The following is a 20820-nucleotide window of genomic DNA, read 5'->3' on the forward strand; positions in this document are numbered from 1 at the left end:
GCGGGCGGTCGAGGGGGTCGTTCAACCTGACTGCCTGCCTCTCTTCCGCTCTTACATCCGGTCCAGGGTGTCCTTGGAGATGGAGCACGCGGTGTCCACCGGTACGCTCGCGGCCTTCCGCGAGAGGTGGGCACCGGAGGGACTGGAGTGCATCATCACGCCCGGCAACCAAATTTTAATTTGATTTTACGTTCTTAAGTTTAATTTGTTTTAATTGCCGGTGCTTTTAGTGTCCCCCTTCCCTTTTATAGGGGGCACTGGGGAAAATTGTGATTTTAGTGCCCAAAAAAAAAAAACAAAAAAAGAAAAACACAAAAAAAAAAGGGGGGGAAAAAAAAAAAGGGCCTTGTAAATGTCTGGAGTGTCACCCAGGTCGGGTGGCACCGTTTAATGTTTTATGTTTTGCAGGTGAACTCCAAAAAGAAATTCATGCACAAGGACCCCCAGGTCCCTCTGCACCGCAGCATGTTGTAATTTCTCCCCATTCAAATAATATTCCCTTTTACTGTTTTTTTTCCCAAGATGGATGACCTCACATTTTCCGACATTGTATTCCACCTGCCAAACCTTAGCCCATTCGCGTAACCTATCTAAATCTCTTTGCAGCCTCTCTGTGTCCTCTACACAACCCGCTTTCCCACTAATCTTTGTTTCATCTGCAAATTTTGTTACACTACATTCTGCCATGATTTGGCTCCAGTGCCCAAAGAAGTTTCATGACCTCAGACCACAGGTCAAGGTCAGTGAATGCATCTTGAAAAGCCGTCTCTGACCAACTGCACCAGTAGCCTCACACACTGTTCAATTCACCACACCCCCATCACTCACCTACCAACAATCTATATCAAACACGAGGCAAATCTCACATTCCTAACTTCACCTCACGCCCTAGGAGGAGGCTGTACTGGCCATTCTTGGTAGGGGCATGGCTGATATCTTGACCAGCAGTGGGACCGAAAGAATACCAGATGCTGATATCCTCCTTCTCACATTCCACTTCCTCCTCATCCCATAATATCTTTTGATTTACAAGGTGCGCATGGTGCAACCATGCAGCTCTTGATTATCTGCCCTCCCCTTATCACAACTCCACCTTTGTGTCTTCCTCATTTCACACACCCAAGAAAAACAGCCTGCCCAGTCAGTGGTTGACTAAGAAGAGGGAGAGGAGAGTGAAGGAAAAATAGAAATAACGTCACTCAATTTGACACTCCCAGCCACCAGCATCTCAAGGTCAACCTGCTTGGCCATCTGCAGCATCCCCCATTGAAAGTCAGCAGCCTTCCACCAGCCATGTTGCATCCACTGGGATAGCACTGCGAAACATCATTAGAACAGGCAAACTAAGATGCAAGACAGTCACTAAGGGAACACACGAGGGTGATAAGTTGATTTCTTGATGCCATATTGGATGGATAGATGTATAAAGTTAGATTGGAGTATTTGCTTTGTGGTGGCTTTTATTTCAGTATTGTGGCCAAGAGGACGCTGTGATGGTCAGTGACAGAGAGAAGGTAAGGTATGGGACAAATGTTGAAAGGGGAATTGGGGTTGTGGTCACTGGTACCACAGGCAGATGATTCCATCCCGCATATCCCAGCCAGAAAGGGGCTCTCTGGGTCACATTTTTCCTTCCACTTCCTCTTCTTCTGTGTCTTCCACTTCCCACTGCAAGTTGATGCTGGAAATCTGAAATAAAAGCAGAAAATGCTGGAAATATTTAGCAGCTCATGCAGCATCTCGACCTGAGACGTTCACCCTGTTTCTCTCTCCATGGATGCTGCCTGGCCTGCTGAGTATTTTCAGCATGTTCTGTCTTCTCAGAGGCCTTCCATTACCATCCAAAGCCTTGAAAGCATCCAGAAGTTCCTGCACTCCCTGCACACTTTAAAAACAATACTACTGCCAAGCCACTACTTCAATAAAATATTTTTTTAAGTCCAAAAGCTTAAATCCAAACTGATCTGAAAGATATGTATGTCATAAGAATATAAGAATTAGAAATAGGATTAGGCTATACGGTCCCTCAAGCCTGCTCCACCATTCAATAAGATCATGACTGATCTTCGATCTCAACTTCACTTTCTTGTCCAATCCCCATATCCATTGATTCCCCTAGAATTCAAAAATCTATCTATCTCAGCCTTGAATATACTCAATGATTCAGCATCCGCAGCCCTTTGGGGCAGAGAATTCCACAGATTCACAACCCTCTGAATGAAGAAATTCTTCCTCATCTCATTTTTATCCTGAGACTATGCCCCCTAGTTCGAGATTCTCCAGCCAGGGGACACAACCTCTCAGCATCTATCGTGTCAATCCCCCTCAGAATCTTATATGTTTCAATGATATCACCTCTCATTCTTCTAATCTCCAGCGAGTATAGGCCCAATCTACTCAATCTCCCCTCATACCCTCTTATCCCAGGCATCAATCTAGTGAACCTTTGTTGCACCGTCTCTCAGGCAAGTATTTCCATCCTGAGATAAGGAGACCAAAACTGTGCACAGTACTCCAGGTATGGTCTCACCAAAGCCCTATACAATTGTAGTAAGACTTCCTTACTCTTGTTCGCCAACCCCCTTGCAATAAAGGCCAACATGCCATTTGCCTTAGTAATTGCTTGGTGTGCCTGCATGCTAACTTTCTTTGTTTCCTGTACAAGAATACCTAAATCTCTTTGAACACCAACATTTAATAGTTTCTCACTATTTAAAAAATATTGTTTTTCTATTCTTCCTACCAGACTAGTCAAACAACAGCCTGATATAGTCATACTCACAGAATCATACCTTTCAGCCAATGCCCTAGACTCCTCCATCTCATCCCTGGGCAGGACAGATCCATCAGGGGCAGCAGCACAGTGGTATACAGTTGGGAAGGGGTTACTCTGGACCTCATGAAGGCTCATTGCTTCAGGTCAAGCATGGGCAAGGAAATCTCCTGCTGATTATCATCTACCGCCCTCCCTCATCTGATGAATCAGCACTCCTCCATGTTGAACACCACTTGGAAGTAGCACTGAGAGAAGCAAGGGCACAGAATGTACTCTGGATGGGGCTCTTCAATATCCATCACCAAGAGTGGCTCAGCAGCACCACTACTGACCGAGCTGGCCGAGTCCTGAAGGACATAGCTGCCAGACTGGGCCTGCAGCAGGTGGTGAGAGAACCAACATGAGGGAAAAACCTACTTGACCTAGTCCTCACCAATCTACCTGTCACAGATACATCTGTCCATGACAGCGTTGGTAGCAGCGAGCACCGCACAGTCATTGTGGAGATGAAGTCCCATCTTCACACTGAGGACACCCTCCATCGTGTTGTGTGGCACGACCACCGTGCTAAATGGGATAGATTCAGAACAGATCTAGCAGCTCAAAACTGGGCATTCATGAGGAGCTGTGGGCCATCAACAACAGCAGAATTGTATTCTACCACAATCTGTAACCTCATGTCCCGGCTTATCCCTCACTCTACCATTACCATCAAGCCGGGGGACCAACCCTGGTTCAATGAGCAGTGCAGAAGAGCATGTCAGGAGCAGTGCCAGGTGTACCTAAAAATGAGGTACCAACCTGGGGAAGCTGCAACACAGGACTACATGCATGTTAAAAAGCGGAAGCAGCTTGCGAAAGACGAGGCTAAGTGATCCCACAACCAATGTGAAACATTTCCTCTGCCCACCTTGGACCCGCCTGCCGTGTAGGAGTTCCGAGTAGAGCGCTTGCTTTGGGAGTCTTGTGTCAGGCATGCGAACAATGTGGCCCATCCAGCGGAGCTGGTCAAGTGTGGTCAGTGCTTCGATGCTGGGAATGTTGGCCTGGTCAAGGATGCTAATGTTGGTGTGTCTGTCCTCCCAGGGGATTTGCAGGATCTTGTGGAGACATCAATGGTGGTATTTCTCCAGCGTTTTGTGGTGTCTGCTGTACATGGTCCATGTCTCTGAGCCATACCGGAGGGTGGGCATCACTACAGCCCTGTAGACCATGAGCTTGGTGGCAGCTTAGAGGCCCTGATCTTTGAACACTCTTTTCCTCAGGCGGCCGAACGCTGCACTGGCGCACTGGAGGTGATGTTGAATCTCGTCATCGATGTCTGCCCTTGCCGATAGTAGGCTCCCGAGGTATGGAAAATGGTCCAGGGCCACGTCGTGGATCTTGATGACTGGGGAGGCAGTGCTGTGTGGTGGGGACAGGTTGGTGGAGGACCTTTGTCTTACAGATGTTTAGTGTAAGGCCCTTGCTTTCGTACGCTTCAATGAAGATGTTGACTATGACTTGGAGTTCAGTCTCTGAATGTGCGCAGACGCAAGCGTCGTCCGCGTACTGTAGCTCGATGACAGAGGTTGGGACGGTCTTGGATCTGGCCTGGAGACGATAAACGTTCAACAGGTTCCCACTGGTTCTGTTTAGTTCCACTCCAGCAGGGAGCTTGTTGAGTGTGAGGTGGAGCATTGCAGTGAGGAAGATTGAGAAGAGAGTTGGCGCGATGACACAGCCCTGCTTGGCCCCTGTCCGGACGTGGATTGGGTCTGTAATGGATCCATTGGTCAGGATCACAGTTTGCATGTCGTCGTGGAGCAGGCGGAGAATAGTGACGAACTTTTGGGGGCAGCCGAAACGGAGGAGGGCGCTCCATAGACCCTCATGGTTGAAAGTGTCAAAGGCCTTTGTAAGGTCAAAGAAGGCCATGTACAAGGGTTGGTGCTGTTCCCTGCATTTTTCTTGCAGCTGTCACGCTGCAAAAATCATGTCCGTTGTACCCCGAAGAGGACGAAATTCACACTGTGACTCCAGGACGAGCTCTTCAGCCACAGGGAGAAGACGGTTGAGGTAGACTCTAGTGACGACTTTCTCTGTAGTTGATAACAGGGAGATTCCTCTGTAGTTACCGCAGTCGGACTTGTCTTCTTTTGTAAAGATGGTCACGATTATTGCATCTCTGAGATCTCCCGGCATGCTCTCCTCCTTCCAGATGAGAGAGATGAAGTCATGTATTCATGCCAATAGTGTCTCTCCACCATACTTTAGTGCCTCAGTGGGAATTCCATCCACTCCCGTTGCCTTGTTGTTCTTAAACTGGCGGATGGCCTTTTCTACCTCATGCAGGGTTGGGGTTTTGCTGAGATGGTGGCGGGTAGCATGCTGTGGGATGAAGTCGAGGACACTCGAGTCAAAGGCAGAGTCTCGGTTAAGGAGATCTTCGAAGTGCTCCTTCCAGGAGGTCCTAACTGCCTCAGTGTCCTTAATGAGTGTTTCCCCAACAGTGGGGTGGTGCCTTGGGTGCTTGGGCCGTAGGTGGACTTGACTGTGGTGAAGAATCTTCGCACATCATGGCTGTTGGCCAGCTGCTGAATCTCCTGTGCTTTCTCCACCCACTATCTATTCTTTAGGTCACGGGTTTTTTGTTGGATCTCGGCCTTAAGCCGTCTATAATGTTGCTTTGCAGCTCCCGAGTTGAGTTGTTGTTTCAGGTTCAGAAATGCCCTGCGCTTGTGATTTATTAGCTCTTGGATCTCCTGGTCATTCTCATCAAACCAGTCCTGGTGTTTCCTGGTTGAGTGACCGAGTGTTACTTCGCAGGCACTGGTTATGGAGGTCTGGAGGACTGCGTCTCAGGGTCATCAAGGGTCGCCAGGTTAGCAGTGAGGCGCTGACTGCATAGGGCTCTCTTAGCTGTGCCTTTGAGTGACTTTTTTGCGACATTGCTTCTGCTGCTGTTGCCGCTTTGGGGCGATGTTGATGCTGGAATGGATTATGCAGAGGTCCGTCCAGCAGTCATTAGCTCCTGTCATGGCACGGGTGATGCGCACATCCTTGCGATCCCTGGCTCGGACGATGACATAGTCGAGCAAGTGCCAGTCTTTGGAGCGAGGGTATTGCCACGATGCCTTGTACTTGTCCCTCTTGTGGAACAAGGTGTTGGTGATGACAAGGTCGTGCTCTAGGCATTTTGTCAGGAGCAGGGTACCGCTGGAGTTGGTTTTCCCTACCCTCTCTCTGCCGATCACGCCTTCCCAGAGGACTGTGTCCTTGCCCACCCTGGCGTTGAAGTCGCCGAGGAGGATCAGTTTGTCGTCTGTAGGGACACAGGTCAGAGATTTTTCGAGGGTGGAATAAAAGCCCTCTTTGGTCTCATCAGTTGCATCGAGTGTTGGGGCGTACGCACTGATGATTGTGGTGCATTGGTTCCGGGATAGGGTGAGACGGAGGGTCATGAGATGTTCGTTAATCCCGCAGGGGGCGTCACTGAGGCGGTCGACCAGCTCATTTTTGATGCCGAAATCGACTCCGTGGAGGTGGCATTCTTCCTCTGGTTTGCCTTTCCAGAAGAAGGTGTAACCTCCATCTTGTTCCCTGAGCTGGCCTTCCTCTGCCCGCCGGGTCTTGCTTAGGGCGGTGATGTCGACATCGAAGTGCCTAAGTTCCCAGGCAACTATGGCGGTGCGGCATTCCGGTCTGTCGCTGTTGGAGTTGTCCATGAGGGTCCTGACGTTCCAGGTCCCGAACTTTATATTGAAGGATGGAAGATGCCTGTGTGTGAGGTGGGGTGGCCGTTGCACACCGGCTATCACACAGGCCTAGCTGAGCAAGGTCTTGGTCCAGTGGCAAGGGGGTCCAAGGTGACTGAAGACCAGGCTCTACTGTCTGAGCCTAGTTGCCTACGGCGAGATGTGGGCCGTAAGCTCGGCGCTGAGTGGCGCCCTTCAGTGAGATGGTAGGTGATCCGAGGCTTGGCTGGGGGTAGGGATTGGGAATGTCAGAGGTCCATTTTGTAGGGTGGAGGTCAGGGTGTTCAGAGTGGAAGGAGGAGAGGTCAAGGTGTTCAGAGCAGGAGGAGGAGAGGTCAGGATGTTCAGAGTGGAGGGAGGAGAGGTCAGAATGGTCACAGCCATTGTAACTGCTTGCCAACTTGCTGTCCTGTTTGATCCTGAGCTGAGCTCTCGTATTGGACTGTTCAGCCACCTAAGGATTCATTCTAAGAGTGGTAGCAAGTCTTCCTTGATTCTGAGGGACCGCCTATGATGATGATATTGACTCCCAGTCCACCAACATCTCGATTTTAAAATTCTCATCCTCGTGTTCATATCCCTCCATGATCTTACCCCTCCCTATCTCTGTAACTTCCTCCAGCCCTACAATCCTTCAAGAACTCTGTGTTCCTGTAACTCTGGCCTTCTATGCATCACCCACTTCCTTCTGTGCTATCAACTGTCTAGGCCGTAAGCTCTGGAATTCCCTCTCCAACCCTCTCTGCCTCTCTCTCTTCCTTTAAGACACTTCTTAAAACCTACCTCTTTGACCAAGCCCTTAGTCACCAATCCTAATATCTCCTCCTTTGGCTCTATGCCAATTTTTGTCTGATTACGCTCCTGTGAAACGCCTTGAGACGCTTTCCTACATTAAAGGCACTAGAAAAATGCAAGTTGTTGTTGTGTGACTTTCTTAGTGAAACTTGGGGGTAGTGGTGTCTCATCATTGCTGCTCTTGTTCTTCTCAGTAGTAGAGGTTGCAGGGCAAAGAAGTGAAGTAGCCTTGGTAAGTTGCTGCAGTACATCCTGTAAACTATATATACTGCAACCACAGTGAGTCAATGTTGGAGGGGGTGGATATTAAGTAGGCATTGATCAAGCAAACTGTTCCGTCCTTGGATATTGTTATAGAGTTATCCTTCCAGATGATTGCAGATAATTTGATCACCTCCTGATTTGAGCCTTGTAGATTATAGAAAAGGGTTAAGGAGTGAGCCATTCATCACAGAGTACCCAGTCTCTGAGCTACTGTTGTACCTACAGTGTGGACATGACTGTTCCAGTTAAGCTTCTGGTCAATGGTGACCCAGGTGGGGACTCAACACTGGTGGTTCCATTGAAGGTCACGGGAGATGGCTAGGCTTTCTCTTGTCTAAATCAGCTCTAGAGAGAAGAGCAATAGCCCTAACACAGATACCTGGGGGACACCCCTGTTCACATCACCCCTTTCTAAAAAACATCCATTAACTTATACTCTCTGTTTTATGTCCTTTAACCAACTTCCTATCCATGCTGCCAAATTTTCTTTAATACTGTATGTCTTAATTTTATCAACAAGTATCCTATACAGCACCTTATCAAATGCCTTTTGAAAATCCATAACCTATCCAAACTTTGAAAAGTTACTGTGACACAAACCCTTCGTGGAGCCATTTGAGTCCAACTCCATTATACAGATTATATATAGCAAAGGAGTGTAACATGGTTTCCATAGCAACATTTTTTTAAATCACTGAATAAAGGAAAATCTCACAATGACATTTTATAATTTCCTACCCTAACAGTAAACTGCTCCAGAAACACTTCAGGGATAGTAAATCAAAGCTGATGTTGCTCAGTTCAATTTTTGAGTTATGTGCCCAAAATGAGTCTCAGATCAATTCAGAATGCTTCCATGATTAAAGTAATTGAAAGATAAGTTCTGTATGGACAGATAATGGCAGATCTCAATGGATACCGTAAACTGAGAATGTTGTAGCAAAAAGTTAACACACATGAAAATGGGACAGTGTTTGATGAAATGTGCTTTAGAATCATAATTTGTTAAACTTAAATTTACATTCTTTTTTTTCTCTTTGTCTGTTTAAGCTTTGTGATTCACTAAAATGAAGAATGACAAAGCTGCAAAATAGAAAACGGCATTCTTTTCAAATCCTGTGACAACCTAACATGACGCCAATCAGATCCTAATGTAAAGCACCAATCGACCATACCAACAGAACATGCCAAATCCAAACGAAGTACAGCTTCTCTACCATACCTCATGTTACTTCCATTTTCAACACTGCACACATACACAGAAACTGCTGCTTGTCCCAACATACAGCCATTACAGTTGCCCCTACACTACTGCTCAAACAGGGTGGAGGGCAGCTAGTAGGGATGTTTTCAGCCTTGGCTTAGTGGTTGAGCTATTGCATCTGAGTCAGAAGATCATTGGTTAAGTCAGAAGTCCACTCCAGCACTTGAGCACATAATCCAGACTAATACTTCAGTACAGTAATAAGGGAGTGTTGGAAGAACTGTCTTTTGGATGAAACATTAAACAGTTAGCCCTGTTAGATGAACATAAAAGATCCCATAGCATTATTTGAAAGAAGAACAGGGGTATTCTCCTAGAGTCTGGGACAATATTTAACGCACAACCAACACCACTAATTGCTGTTTGTTGTACTTAATGTGCACAAATTGGCTGCCACGGTTCCTTACATTAAAACAGTGACTTCAAAATACCTCATTGGTTGTGAAATGCTTTGGGATGTCTTGAGGTGCTATATAAATGCAAGTTATTTCTTTGACTGACATCCCCACAAGCCCTTGCACAACAATTTTCCTCTGAATACTTATTGATGTAATAGCTAGCCATTCACCCCAGTGTCCTCTGCACTTAACTCTCAATCCTCTTCATCATGCGACAAGCCTTTGTTCCTCTCATCTGTAGCCTTCCTCAAAATCTCCCACTATGCTCCCGTAAAGCTTTAATTTACCATCGCACACAATCAAAATGTGCAATTGTTTCCTAAAACACCCCTCCCTCACCCCACCACCAGTCAAAACAGGTTGCTGATACTCACAATTTCATGTCACACAGGAAAAAGGACCACTTAGATGCGGTACTGCAGGACTGCTGGCCCTACATACTCCAGCACAAACTGCAAGGGAAGGCATTTTTCTCATTCAACCTTAGATAAGGACACCTTATATTCAATTTTTAAAAACACAGATTATTGCAACAACATTTACACTGCAGAAGATCGCAATTGTTTATCTGGATTATCAAAAATTCAGGCATGTAACTGAAGAATGCAGTTGACCAGAAGAGGTCCTTGTATTTCAGATAACTGCAGTTAACAACTCGTCACAACACAGGACCTGCTGGTAGAAGATTTCACCAGACTCCTATGTGTTAGTAACATTGCAAATACATAAGGCTAGATTTTGACTATCGGGTAGTAATCGACTAATTACTATACCCCTCCTTTCCCCCTGGTGGGCTGTGGGTAACAAACAGACGCACTGGAGCAACATCATAGGACCCCAATTTGCATATTAAAATGGCCTAACACCCGAAACACCAGCAGTAGGGCCCTTTGAAGGTACCAGCCGGAGTGCTAGTGTAAACAAGGCAGTAAATCAATTTCAGTTACCGACCCACTTACGCCGGAAAGCCCAAATTAAAATCGAACCTATAGAGATTGTAATGAGAGGACAGTAGATTTATTAGGAAGGATGGGCCAAGTGGCCTCCCTTGTCTTTGTGATCTTGGCAAACACCAGGAAGATTTCCTTTTCTAGTGAAATTGTAATTTCATGTAAAAAGAAGGCATTTGTGATTCCATTAGAAATGGCTGGACATTCCTCCGATAATTCTAGAACCAACGGATCAAGTAAAAGCTCTGCAGTCTTGCTACATCTAGTCAATAATAATGGTGGACAATTAAGCAATGAACAGGCGTAAGAGGCTGCATGAACATCCCCATCCTTACGGCAGAGCTCAACACGTGAGTGCAAAAGACAAGGTTGAATCATTTGCAACCATCTTCAGCCAGAAGTGCCGAGTGAATGCCTTTTCACAGCCTACTCCATAGGTCCTACAATCACAGATGTTAGTCTTCAGCCAATTCAAATCATTCCAAGTGACATCAAGAAATAGCTAAGTGCACTAGCTACAGAAAGGCTATGGGCCCCAACAATATCTCAGCTGTAGTGCTGGGACCATTGTCCAGAATGAGTTGCACCAGACCTCTTGGCTGCAGACAGCATTACAGCCTTGGTCCAAACATGGACACCATAGCTGAATACCAAATCTGAGATGGAAACGACTGCCCTTGATATCAAGGCAGCATTTGTTCAATTGTGGCACCAAGGAGCCCTAGTAAAACTGAGGTCAATGGGATTGGGAAAAACTCACCATTACCTGGAGTCATACATGGCACAAAGGAAAATGGTTATGGTTATTGAAGGCGAATCATCTCAGCCCTAGGACATCAATGCAGGTGTTCCCCAGGACAGTGTCCAAAGCCCGACCATATGAACATAAGAATTAGGAACAGGAGTAGGCCATCTAGCCCCTCGAGCCTGCTCCGCCATTCAACAAAATCATGGCTGATCTGGCCGTGGACTCAGCTCCACTTACCCGCCCGCTCCCCGTAACCCTTAATTTCCTTATTGGTTAAAAATCTATCTCTCTGTGACTTGAATACATTCAATGAGCTAGCCTCAACTGCTTCCTTGGGCAGAGAATTCCACAGATTCACAACCCTCTGGGAGAAGAAATTCCTTCTCAACTTGGTTTTAAATTGGCGTACTTTTATCTTCTGCAGTAACCTTTTGTGTGGCACCTTATCGAATGCCTTTTGAAAATCTAAATACACCACATCCATTGGTACACCTCTATCCACCATGCTCGTTATATCCTCAAAGAATTCCAGTAAATTAGTTAAACATGATTTCCTCTTCATGAATCCATGCTGCGTCTGCTTGATTGCACTATTCCTATCTAGATGTCCTGCTATTTCTTCCTTAATGATAGTTTCAAGCATTTTCCCCACTACAGATGTTAAACTAACCGACCTATAGTTAACTGCCTTTTGTCTGCCCCCTTTTTTAAACAGAGGCATTACATTAGCTGCTTTTCAATCCGCTGGTACCTCCCCAGAGTCCAGAGAATTTTGGTAGATTATAACGAATGCATCTGCTATAACTTCCGCCATCTCTTTTAATACCCTGGGATGCATTTCATCAGGACCAGGGGACTTGTCTACCTTGAGTCCCATTAGCCTGTCCAGCACTACCCGCCTAGTGATAGTGATTGTCTCAAGGTCCTCCCTTCCCACATTCCGGTTTCTGTGTCTTCCACTGTGAAGACCAAAGCAAAATAATTGTTTAAGGTCTCAGCCATTTCCACATTTCCCATTATTAAATCCCCCTTCTCATCTTCTAAGGGACCAACATTTACTTTAGTCACTCTTTTCCATTTTACATATCTGTAAAAGCTTTTACTATCTGTTTTTATGTTTTGCGCAAGTTTACCTTCGTAATCTATCTTTCCTTTCTTTATTGCTTTCTTAGTCATTCTTTGCTGTCGTTTAAAATTTTCCCAATCTTCTATTTTCCCACTAACCTTGGCCACCTTATACGCATTGGTTTTTAATTTGATACTCTCCTTTATTTTCTTGGTTATCCACAGCTGGTTATCCCTTCTCTTACCACCCTTCTTTTTCACTGGAATATATTTTTGTTGAGCACTATGAAAGAGCTCCTTAAAAGTCCTCCACTGTTCCTCAATTGTGCTACCGGTTAGTCTGTGTTTCCAGTCTACTTTAGCCAACTCTGCACTCATCCCACTGTAGTCCCCTTTGTTTAAGCATAGTATGTTCGTTTGAGACACTACTTCCTCACCCTCAATCTGTATTACAAATTCAACCATACTGTGATCACTCATTCTGAGAGGATCTTTTAGTAGGAGATCGTTTATTTTTCCTGTCTCATTACACAGGACCAGATCTAAGATAGCTTGCTCCCTTGTAGGTTCTGTAACATACTGTTCTCAGAAACAATCCCGTATGCATTCTATGAATTCCTCCTCCAGGCTACCTCGTGCGATTTGATTTGACCAATCGATATGTAGGTTAAAATCCCCCATGATTACTGCCGTTCCTTTTTCACATGCCTCCATTATTCCCTTGATTATTGCCCGCCCCACCATGAAGTTATTATTTGGGGGCCTATAAACTACGCCCACCAGTGACTTTTTCCCCTTATTATCTCTAATCTCCACCCACAATGATTCAACATTTTGTTCATTAGAGCCAATATCGTCTCTCACAACTGCCCTAATATCATCCTTTATTAACAGAGCTACCCCACATCCTTTCCCTTCTTGTCTATCTTTCCGAATCGTCAGATACCCCTGTATGTTTAATTCCCAGTCTTGGCCACCCTGCAACCACGTTTCTGTAATGGCCACCAAATCATACCCATTTGTAATGATTTGTGCCGTCAACTCATTTACTTTATTTCGAATGCTGCGTGCGTTTAGGTAGAGTGTTTTAATCCTAGTTTTTAAACCATGATTTTTAGTTTTGACCCCTCCTGCAGCCCCTTTACATTCAGTGGCCCTGTTTGTTTTTTGCCTTGGGTTTCTCTGCCCTCCACTTTTACTCATCTCCTTTCTGTCTTTTGCTTTTGTCTCCTTTTTGTTTCCCTCTGTCTCCCTGCATTGGTTCCCATCCCCCTGCCATATTAGTTTAACTCCTCCTCAACAGCACTAGCAAACAGTTCCCCTAGGACATTGGTTCCGGTCCTGCCTAGGTGCAGACTGTCCGGTTTGTACTGGTCCCACCTCCCCCAGAACCGGTTCCAATGCCCCAGGAATTTGAATCCCTCCCTGCTGCACCACTGCTCAAGCCACCTATTCATCTGAGCTATCCTGCGATTCCTACTCTGACTAGCACCTGGCACTGGTAGCAATCCTGAGATTACTACTTTTAAGGTCCTACATTTTAATTTAGCTCCTAGCTCCTTAAATTCGTCTCGTAGGACCTCATCCCTTTTTTTACCTATATCGTTGGTACAAATGTGCACCACGACAACTGGCTGTTCACCCTCCCTTTACAGAATGGCTGACCATTTTCAACTGCTTCACCAATTAACTTCCCTCCATCATATGGTCATAAATTGTACTATGATTGCACAGTGTTCAGCTCCATTTGCAATTCTTCAGTTATTGGCCCAGATTTTGCGGTCGGTAATGATGAGGAACAGTCAGTGTTTGCCATCATTACCCCTTTGAAACTGCCCGCAACTTCAGGATTTAGCTCATGCACAACTAAACACGGAAATCCTGACGTTGCAGTCAGTCATTCACTGCTCCGACACAGGCTGTTCTGTGGACCCCCAATAGCTGGCCATCAGTGTAATCAGTGGAACTGAAAACTCAAGCTTTTCCATGTTAATATCACTACCCCATTAAATGTTAAGCCTTGTTGAAATTGATATAACTGGGGTTTTAACAGCGCATTGACTGCTAAACAACCATTCTGGCCCTGAAAAATTATTTTTTATTTTTGTGGAATGTCAAATTTCTCCATTATGATAAAATTACAATATTTTTCATAAAATAATTTGTTTTTAAAGTTTGTTCACAATATTTCAGCTTCTACCTTATCCCCATGTGAAAGCCACGATCTTTATTTTGCTCTCTGTAACATATTTAAAAAGTGAGAATAAAAGTTGCTTTTTTTTCCCTGCTTTGCTGTCTATGAGAATTCTTCATTGTGATTGGCTGCTTAAACAGCTTGTTGACGTCACTGTATCATCGTCATAGGAATCCCCTATTCACAGCGCTGCAATCAATTACACGTTGAGAAACCTCAAACTTTCGAGATCTCTGTGGGCAGCATTCTTCGAGGTCAGTGGCAACACTGTGGACCACAAATTATGGGCCAATGAAGCAGTCCGTGCCTGCATGTAGCAAGACTTGGACAACGTCCAGGCTTGGGCTGATAAGTGATAAGTAACATCTGCACCAGACAATAACCATCTCCAACAATAAAGAGCCTAACCACTTAAAATTGACATTCAATGATAATTTCCATCACCGAGTCCCCCACCATTAATATCCTGGGGGTCACCATTGACCAGAAACTCAACTGGAAAAGCCACATATATGCTGTGGCTACTAGAGTAGGTGAGAGGCTGTGTATTATGTGATGAGTGGCTCACCTTCTAACTCCCTAAAGTCTCTGCACCACCTACATAGCACAAGTCAGGAGTATCACAGAATATTCTTCACTTGCCTAGATGGGTGCAGCACTACAAGACTCAAGAAGCTCAACTCCCTCCAGAACAAAGCAAGCTGCTTGATCAACACCCCATCCACACCTTAAACATCCACCCCCTCTGCTACTGGGACACCATGGCTGCAGTGTATACTATAAACAAGATGCACTGCAACAAATTGCCAAGGCTTCTTCGGCAGCACCTCCTAAACCTGCGATCTCCACCTCCGAGAAAGACAAGGACAGTAGATACATGGAAACACCATCACCTCTAAGTTCTGCTGCAAGTCACACACCATAGTGGGAATCCCTTCACTACATGGACTGCAGTGGTTCAAGAAGAAGACCCACCACCAGCTTCTCAAAATCAACTAGAGAGGGCAAAAAATCCTGGCCATGTCAGTGACGTCCACAACCCGAGAATGATGAAAAAAACCTCCTTTTAATTCTTTATATATTTGAATTTTTGTGCTGAACAAGGTGAGGGCTATACTGGGAAGCAAATTCATTTTCAACACAGGGTCAGCAACAATAATTTGAATTTATAATCACACTTTTAATGTAGAGAGAACACTGCAAGGCACTTCACAGAGGAGACGCAAACACTGAGCAGTAGAAGTCAGGAGAAGTAACAGAAAGCATGGTGGGAGAAATAGGTTTTGAGGAGTCTTTGAAGGTAAGGAGAGAAGTAGGAAGGCAAAAGGCTTTATGGAGAGTGATTCAGAGAGTTGAACTGATATAGCCAATGGTGGCGTGGAAGAGGGGCAATGTCAGATGACTAAAGAGCATGGGATAGGATATAGACCTATAGGAGTTTGCAACAGGAGAGTAGAATGAAGGCATGTAGGGACTTGTAAATGAGGGCTAGGATTTTCAATTCAATGTGTTGGTCACCGGAAGCCAGGGAAGGTCAGTGAGGACAGGGGTGAAGGGTGAGTAGGAATTTGGGTGGGACAGAATGTGGCAGTAGAATTTTGAATGTGTAGCATGAAGTTTGGAAGTGTGAAGAGAAAGGGATTGGAAGTAATGAAAATGTGGAGAAAGGCTTCAGTGGCAAAGGGGTATGGAAAAGCTAGAAGCAGGCAATACTGAGGAGGTGGAGGTAAGTTATCTTGGTGATAGAAAGCATATGAGATTTGAAGTTCAGCTCCAAGTCAAACAGCACAGGCAAGTTATTTAATGATTATAATATATTGAGCAATTAACTCATTTTTAATTTGAAACTGACAGCAGAAACACAGACAATTTCACTGACAAAATGTCACTGACAATATTGAAGAAAAATATTTTTTATGAATTTAGCATTTTTTTGCAGTACTGAGAATTTTGTACCTCACATATCTGGCAAGTTAGAAATTGTTTTTAAAATTATATCAAAACTAGTGGATAGTATTCAATGCAAATGCAGCAAATCAGTTTGGTGATTTTGAATGTTACAATATGCAATTGAGCAGTTTCCACATTATCATAAATATATAAACAAAGACTGATGCACATAAAACTGCTTTCTGTAAAAACATACATTAATATAATTAACATCATCAAATACTAACTAATTAATCTAGCAGTTTATCACTGTTTTTATCTAACAATGGCATTGGGAATCATACTTTTACTGAAGATTATTCTCTGTAAACTGTGCATGTGTTACAGTTGGTAGATTTGCTTTAAGGTAAATGGAGAATTGGTCAGTGCTGCATCTGGAATAAAAATTATTTCTCTTACTACTGGAAAAATAACAAAATACATCTGTTGATTTTTTCTAAATCAATAAAGGAACTATTGAACCGAATGTGGTTACCATGTAGTTAAAATTAAGTTACTTACACAAACAAATGTCCACCAGAAAAACTATGTAAACTAATAGTTCACGCAAAGTTCTCCTGATGTATAGCTCTGGGTTGTTGGACAAGTTCTCAGTCAGTTGTGTGCCCCACAAGCCTGCAGACATGGAAAGAAACAAAGACATATTCATTGCAAGACTTAAAAAGTCCAACAGCAACAAATACCACAATCTCAAACAATAGTCTATAGAGATATGTGCTTTAAACAGGCAGATGCAAGCAATTCTATTGCTTGAAACAGTAATTCATTCTTCAATAGACATTTTCTATTCATTTTTATGATACCCAAGTGCATCCTTCTACTAGAACTAGTGCTATAAGTTACCATTATTATCGCTTAAGTAGATTTAAGGATAAATTTAGCCACCCCATTATCCCTCAATCAAAGAGAGTATGGGTTGGAGAATTACTGCTACCCTTCAAACACAACACAATGTTTACAAGCCCAAAGACACTTTAAAGATTGAAAGCACATCAAAAATTCTCTCTCCTGTCCCTAAATATTAGTGCAAAGCTTGAAATGTAATTGATTCTTGTAATCTAATTTATTATATTTAATATTAATGCCACTGACAATCCTACGACCAATGATAATTCTACTGCCATTATCATGGGCAGCCCTATTGCTACCACCACTGGCAATCCGACTGCTATTGGCGATCCTATTCCAATCGGCGATCCCACTGTTATTGGAGTCCTACTGCCATTGGCAAATCTACTGCCATTACCATGGGCAATCCTATTGTCATATGCAGTTCTACTGCCACCGACAATGCCAACACATGCCTGCTTCTGGCTTACCACAGCAAAATGACTTCAATCTTCTTTAAGGCTGCAGTTACACTGCACTAGGTCTGAGATAGTTAGCTAGAGTCAGCATTTTACAGCTATACTTGGACTGTGCTTCACTACAAATCACACTCCTGCCATTATGATAAAGAGCAGTGTGCATGTCCGTAGGTGATAGATTTAGACTTCTGTAGTTTTTGTGGGGGTGCTCTCGATCGTTCGCCATAACTTTGGTGGAAACCCTGGAGAAGAGCATCTGCACCTATTCCACAGGGTTTCAACCAATGTTATGGTAGGAGATCAGGGAATCCCCATGGAAATTCTATCCTTAAATGTTTTGAGCGATTAGGAAGCTGTTGCCATATTCTCAAAACATAAAACAAGTTCTAATATGTTTAGAAAGTATCCGAGAGGTCAAGTTGTTCATTTTTTAACCGGATTGATATCGTTCATTGAAGTTATACTCCATGTGGTGCCAAGCGCAATTGACGGAGGGAGACCTAACTCTGAAATTATACTGTACAGCTCTGGAGTGGTGAGAAATGGGGCGGCAAGGTCTTCTGTGTCCGGCCGGGAGCTTCGGGTCGGGTTTTGCGGCGGCGCTTATATACGCGCCGGGTGTGCAACGCCTCTCGTCGCGACACCGGCACAAGTTTGGACTCGCACCCGAACCGTACGCCCCAAAGTGCGCCCCACGATGATCACCAGGTAAAACAGAGCGGTCCAGCTTTGGCGGCGAGGTAGGTAAATGCAGAAAAGGTAAGTGCGAGTATTTATTCTTTTTTTTTAACAATTTGTGTTTGGGTGGTGTGGGCAATGTTTTTGGAATGTTTTTGTGTCCCCCTCTCTCGGAGGCACCCTGCCCCGCACTTTCGTTGGCGAAGTTCCCCCCATTTTTGCGCCGCGAAAGTTGTGCAACGCCTCCCTGCGCGCTGCGCCCTGGCGCAGGGCCCAGATGGCAAACATTTCTCCTCAGAGCGCAGATGTTCCCCGGCCGGTAACTTTCCCACCCCGCCAAACCGAAAATCCAGCCGCCTGACTCTGAAGTTACAATGTCAGAAAAGGGACCGTTTAATTGCAAAGTGTCAAAGAGATGTTAATATGCTGGTCCTATTGTAGGTTCCATTACTGTTCCTGCTGAGACCCCCAGAATAAAGCTTTCCCCAGCAGCACATCTGCAAACGAAGTTCCATATCCTTTTACCTTCTGATTTCCACTGTTCACAAACCTCATTCAAACTTCTCCGTATTCTTTAGGAATGCTCTTGACAAAACCTCATGATTCTTGGAACTATTGGTTATATATTTGATCCCAGGAGTGCCATAGAACTTATAGTCACCCAGGTTTTTTTTAAAACAAAGGAAAATGCTTTACAGGAAAAAGATTCAACAAATTAAAATATTCTAATATTTTCAGGATAGGGCTCAAATTAAAATAGAAAATGTCTGGATATTAGAAGCCGGACACATTAATAAAGTTAACACCATCAATGTCTAATTATTCAGAAAATTAAATATTGTACTGGTTTTGTTAAATAAATCACTCCAGTGTTCTTTAAAATTAAGTATGAAATTGGATTTTTGTGAGATAGAAATCCAGTTCGGTACGGGCCGAATCCCTTTAACTTACTGCGAATTCCTTTAATAAAGGTCGTGCAGCATCCCGATGAAGGTTTGCTCTTGTCTTCATACAGCGGGGGCTCTTCATATCCATAAGGGTTGGTTGGGAAAGAGCTGGGATTGTAGATAGTTTGCACTTTGAAAGGGGAGCTGGGAGGCGAGCCCTCGTATGCTGCGTTGTCCCAGGCTTTCTTATTAGATAAACTTTCCATTTCATGCACCTCCTGGATCGGTAACTTCAAGCCTTTATCCGGAGCTGAGCTCATTTTGATGAGACCAGCTTTTCACAAAAGCAGAGGTCTTCTTGGGTCCCGGCCGTGGGTAACTGTGGTGAGCAATCCACGCGGTCTTTCAGCGTAAAGGGTTGACAGCTCGAAGGCACTGCCCAGGTCACACACCAGTCAGAATGTTACAACGCCCCCGTCACCAGCTTGTGTTAATAGGGAGGGAGGAACTGTGTCCTGGGAGAATTAGAGCTTCCAGTGGGAAACATAGGAAATGGGATGTTCAGGGGAGCTACGAGAGCTGCGGCAAGAATACTGTATTATTAATCTTCTCCGTTGAACAATTATTTCCCAATGCGGTGGTTATAATATGCTAATAAGCCGAGACACAAAGCTACAAAATCCATTTGCAGCTGGCAACATCTGTTTGATTGGAATCGCATTCTGGTGCTCTGGAGAAAGCTCCGGGTCAGTAATTGGTTTGGGAACGCAGAACAGTAACAAAACACCTTGCTATGGTTTTTAAAGAATTCAAAAGGTGCAACGTTTTGAGAGGGCGCAGGACCTCCATCCCATGCCGCATCCCCATACACTCTGAAGTCAGATTGACATTTGACTTCGGAGTTCTATCGTTAGGTTTGCGTCTCTGCGCAGTACATTTCACTCAATGTATGTCTAATACAATGACGTGTATAAATTAAGATATAGATTTTACCTTGTTCAGACTGAGAACAATTGAAAGGTTTTCTGTTTATTTAAATACTTTGTAACTAAAATAAACTATTTGTCCGATAGTGACGCTCAGTTTGATAAAAATCCATATAAAATAACAAAAAGTGAAATAAAGACAGAAAATGCTGGAAATACGCAGCAGGTCAGGCAGCTTATGTGGGGAGAGAAACAAAGGTAACCTTTTAGGTCGATGACCTTTCGTCAGAACTGGAATAAGTTAGAGATATAACAGATTTTAAGCAAGTGCAGGGGCAGGGACAGTGAGGGGAGGGGAGGAAAGAACAAAAGGGAAGTTCTGTGAGAGGGTGGAAGGCAGAGGAGATTAAATGACAAAAGGTATGATAATACAAAACAAAAGGAGATGGTAATGGATAAGCAAAAAAACAAAAGATGAGTCTAGAAGAGGTGTAAATGGGAATGGCAGAATCATCAACAGCTGCCAGGTGAAAAAATAGGGGCAGAGGTTACGCTCTGAAATTGTTGAACTCGATGTTGAATCCAGAGGCTGTAAAGTGCCTAATCGAAAGATGAGGTGCTGTTCTTTGAGCTTAAATTTAGCTTCGTTGGATCAGTGTAAGAGGCCGAGGACAGAGAGGTCAGAGTGGGAGTGCAGCAGTGAATTAAAGTGACAGGAGGGTGATAAAGTGATAGCTCAGGGTCACACTTACAGACTGCGTTTGGTCTCCCTAATGTAGAGGAGACCTCACCATGAGCGGCGAATACAGTATACTAGATTGTAAGAAGTACAAGTAAATAGCTGTTTCACCTGGAAGGAGTGTTTGCAACCCATGACAGCG

The 20820-nt window shown here is 44.4% G+C and overlaps 1 protein-coding gene across 1 annotated transcript in view; it reads right to left on the reverse strand.

Annotated features, from left to right (window-relative positions):
• LOC139255296 (polycystin-2-like protein 1) overlaps positions 1–19333 on the reverse strand; it is a 231024-nt gene extending 211691 nt beyond the window's left edge. Inside the window, exons 1-2 of the mRNA XM_070873897.1 lie at positions 19078–19333; positions 16643–16756 (exon numbers count right to left, since the gene is read on the reverse strand). Coding sequence (XP_070729998.1) covers positions 16643–16756; positions 19078–19333 — 370 coding nt within the window. The remainder of the gene's footprint in view (positions 1–16642; positions 16757–19077) is intronic.
• Between the last annotated feature and the right edge of the window lie 1487 nt (positions 19334–20820).

The sequence above is a fragment of the Pristiophorus japonicus genome, chromosome 3, assembly GCF_044704955.1.
Source record: "Pristiophorus japonicus isolate sPriJap1 chromosome 3, sPriJap1.hap1, whole genome shotgun sequence".
Classification (NCBI taxonomy): Eukaryota; Metazoa; Chordata; class Chondrichthyes; family Pristiophoridae; genus Pristiophorus; species Pristiophorus japonicus.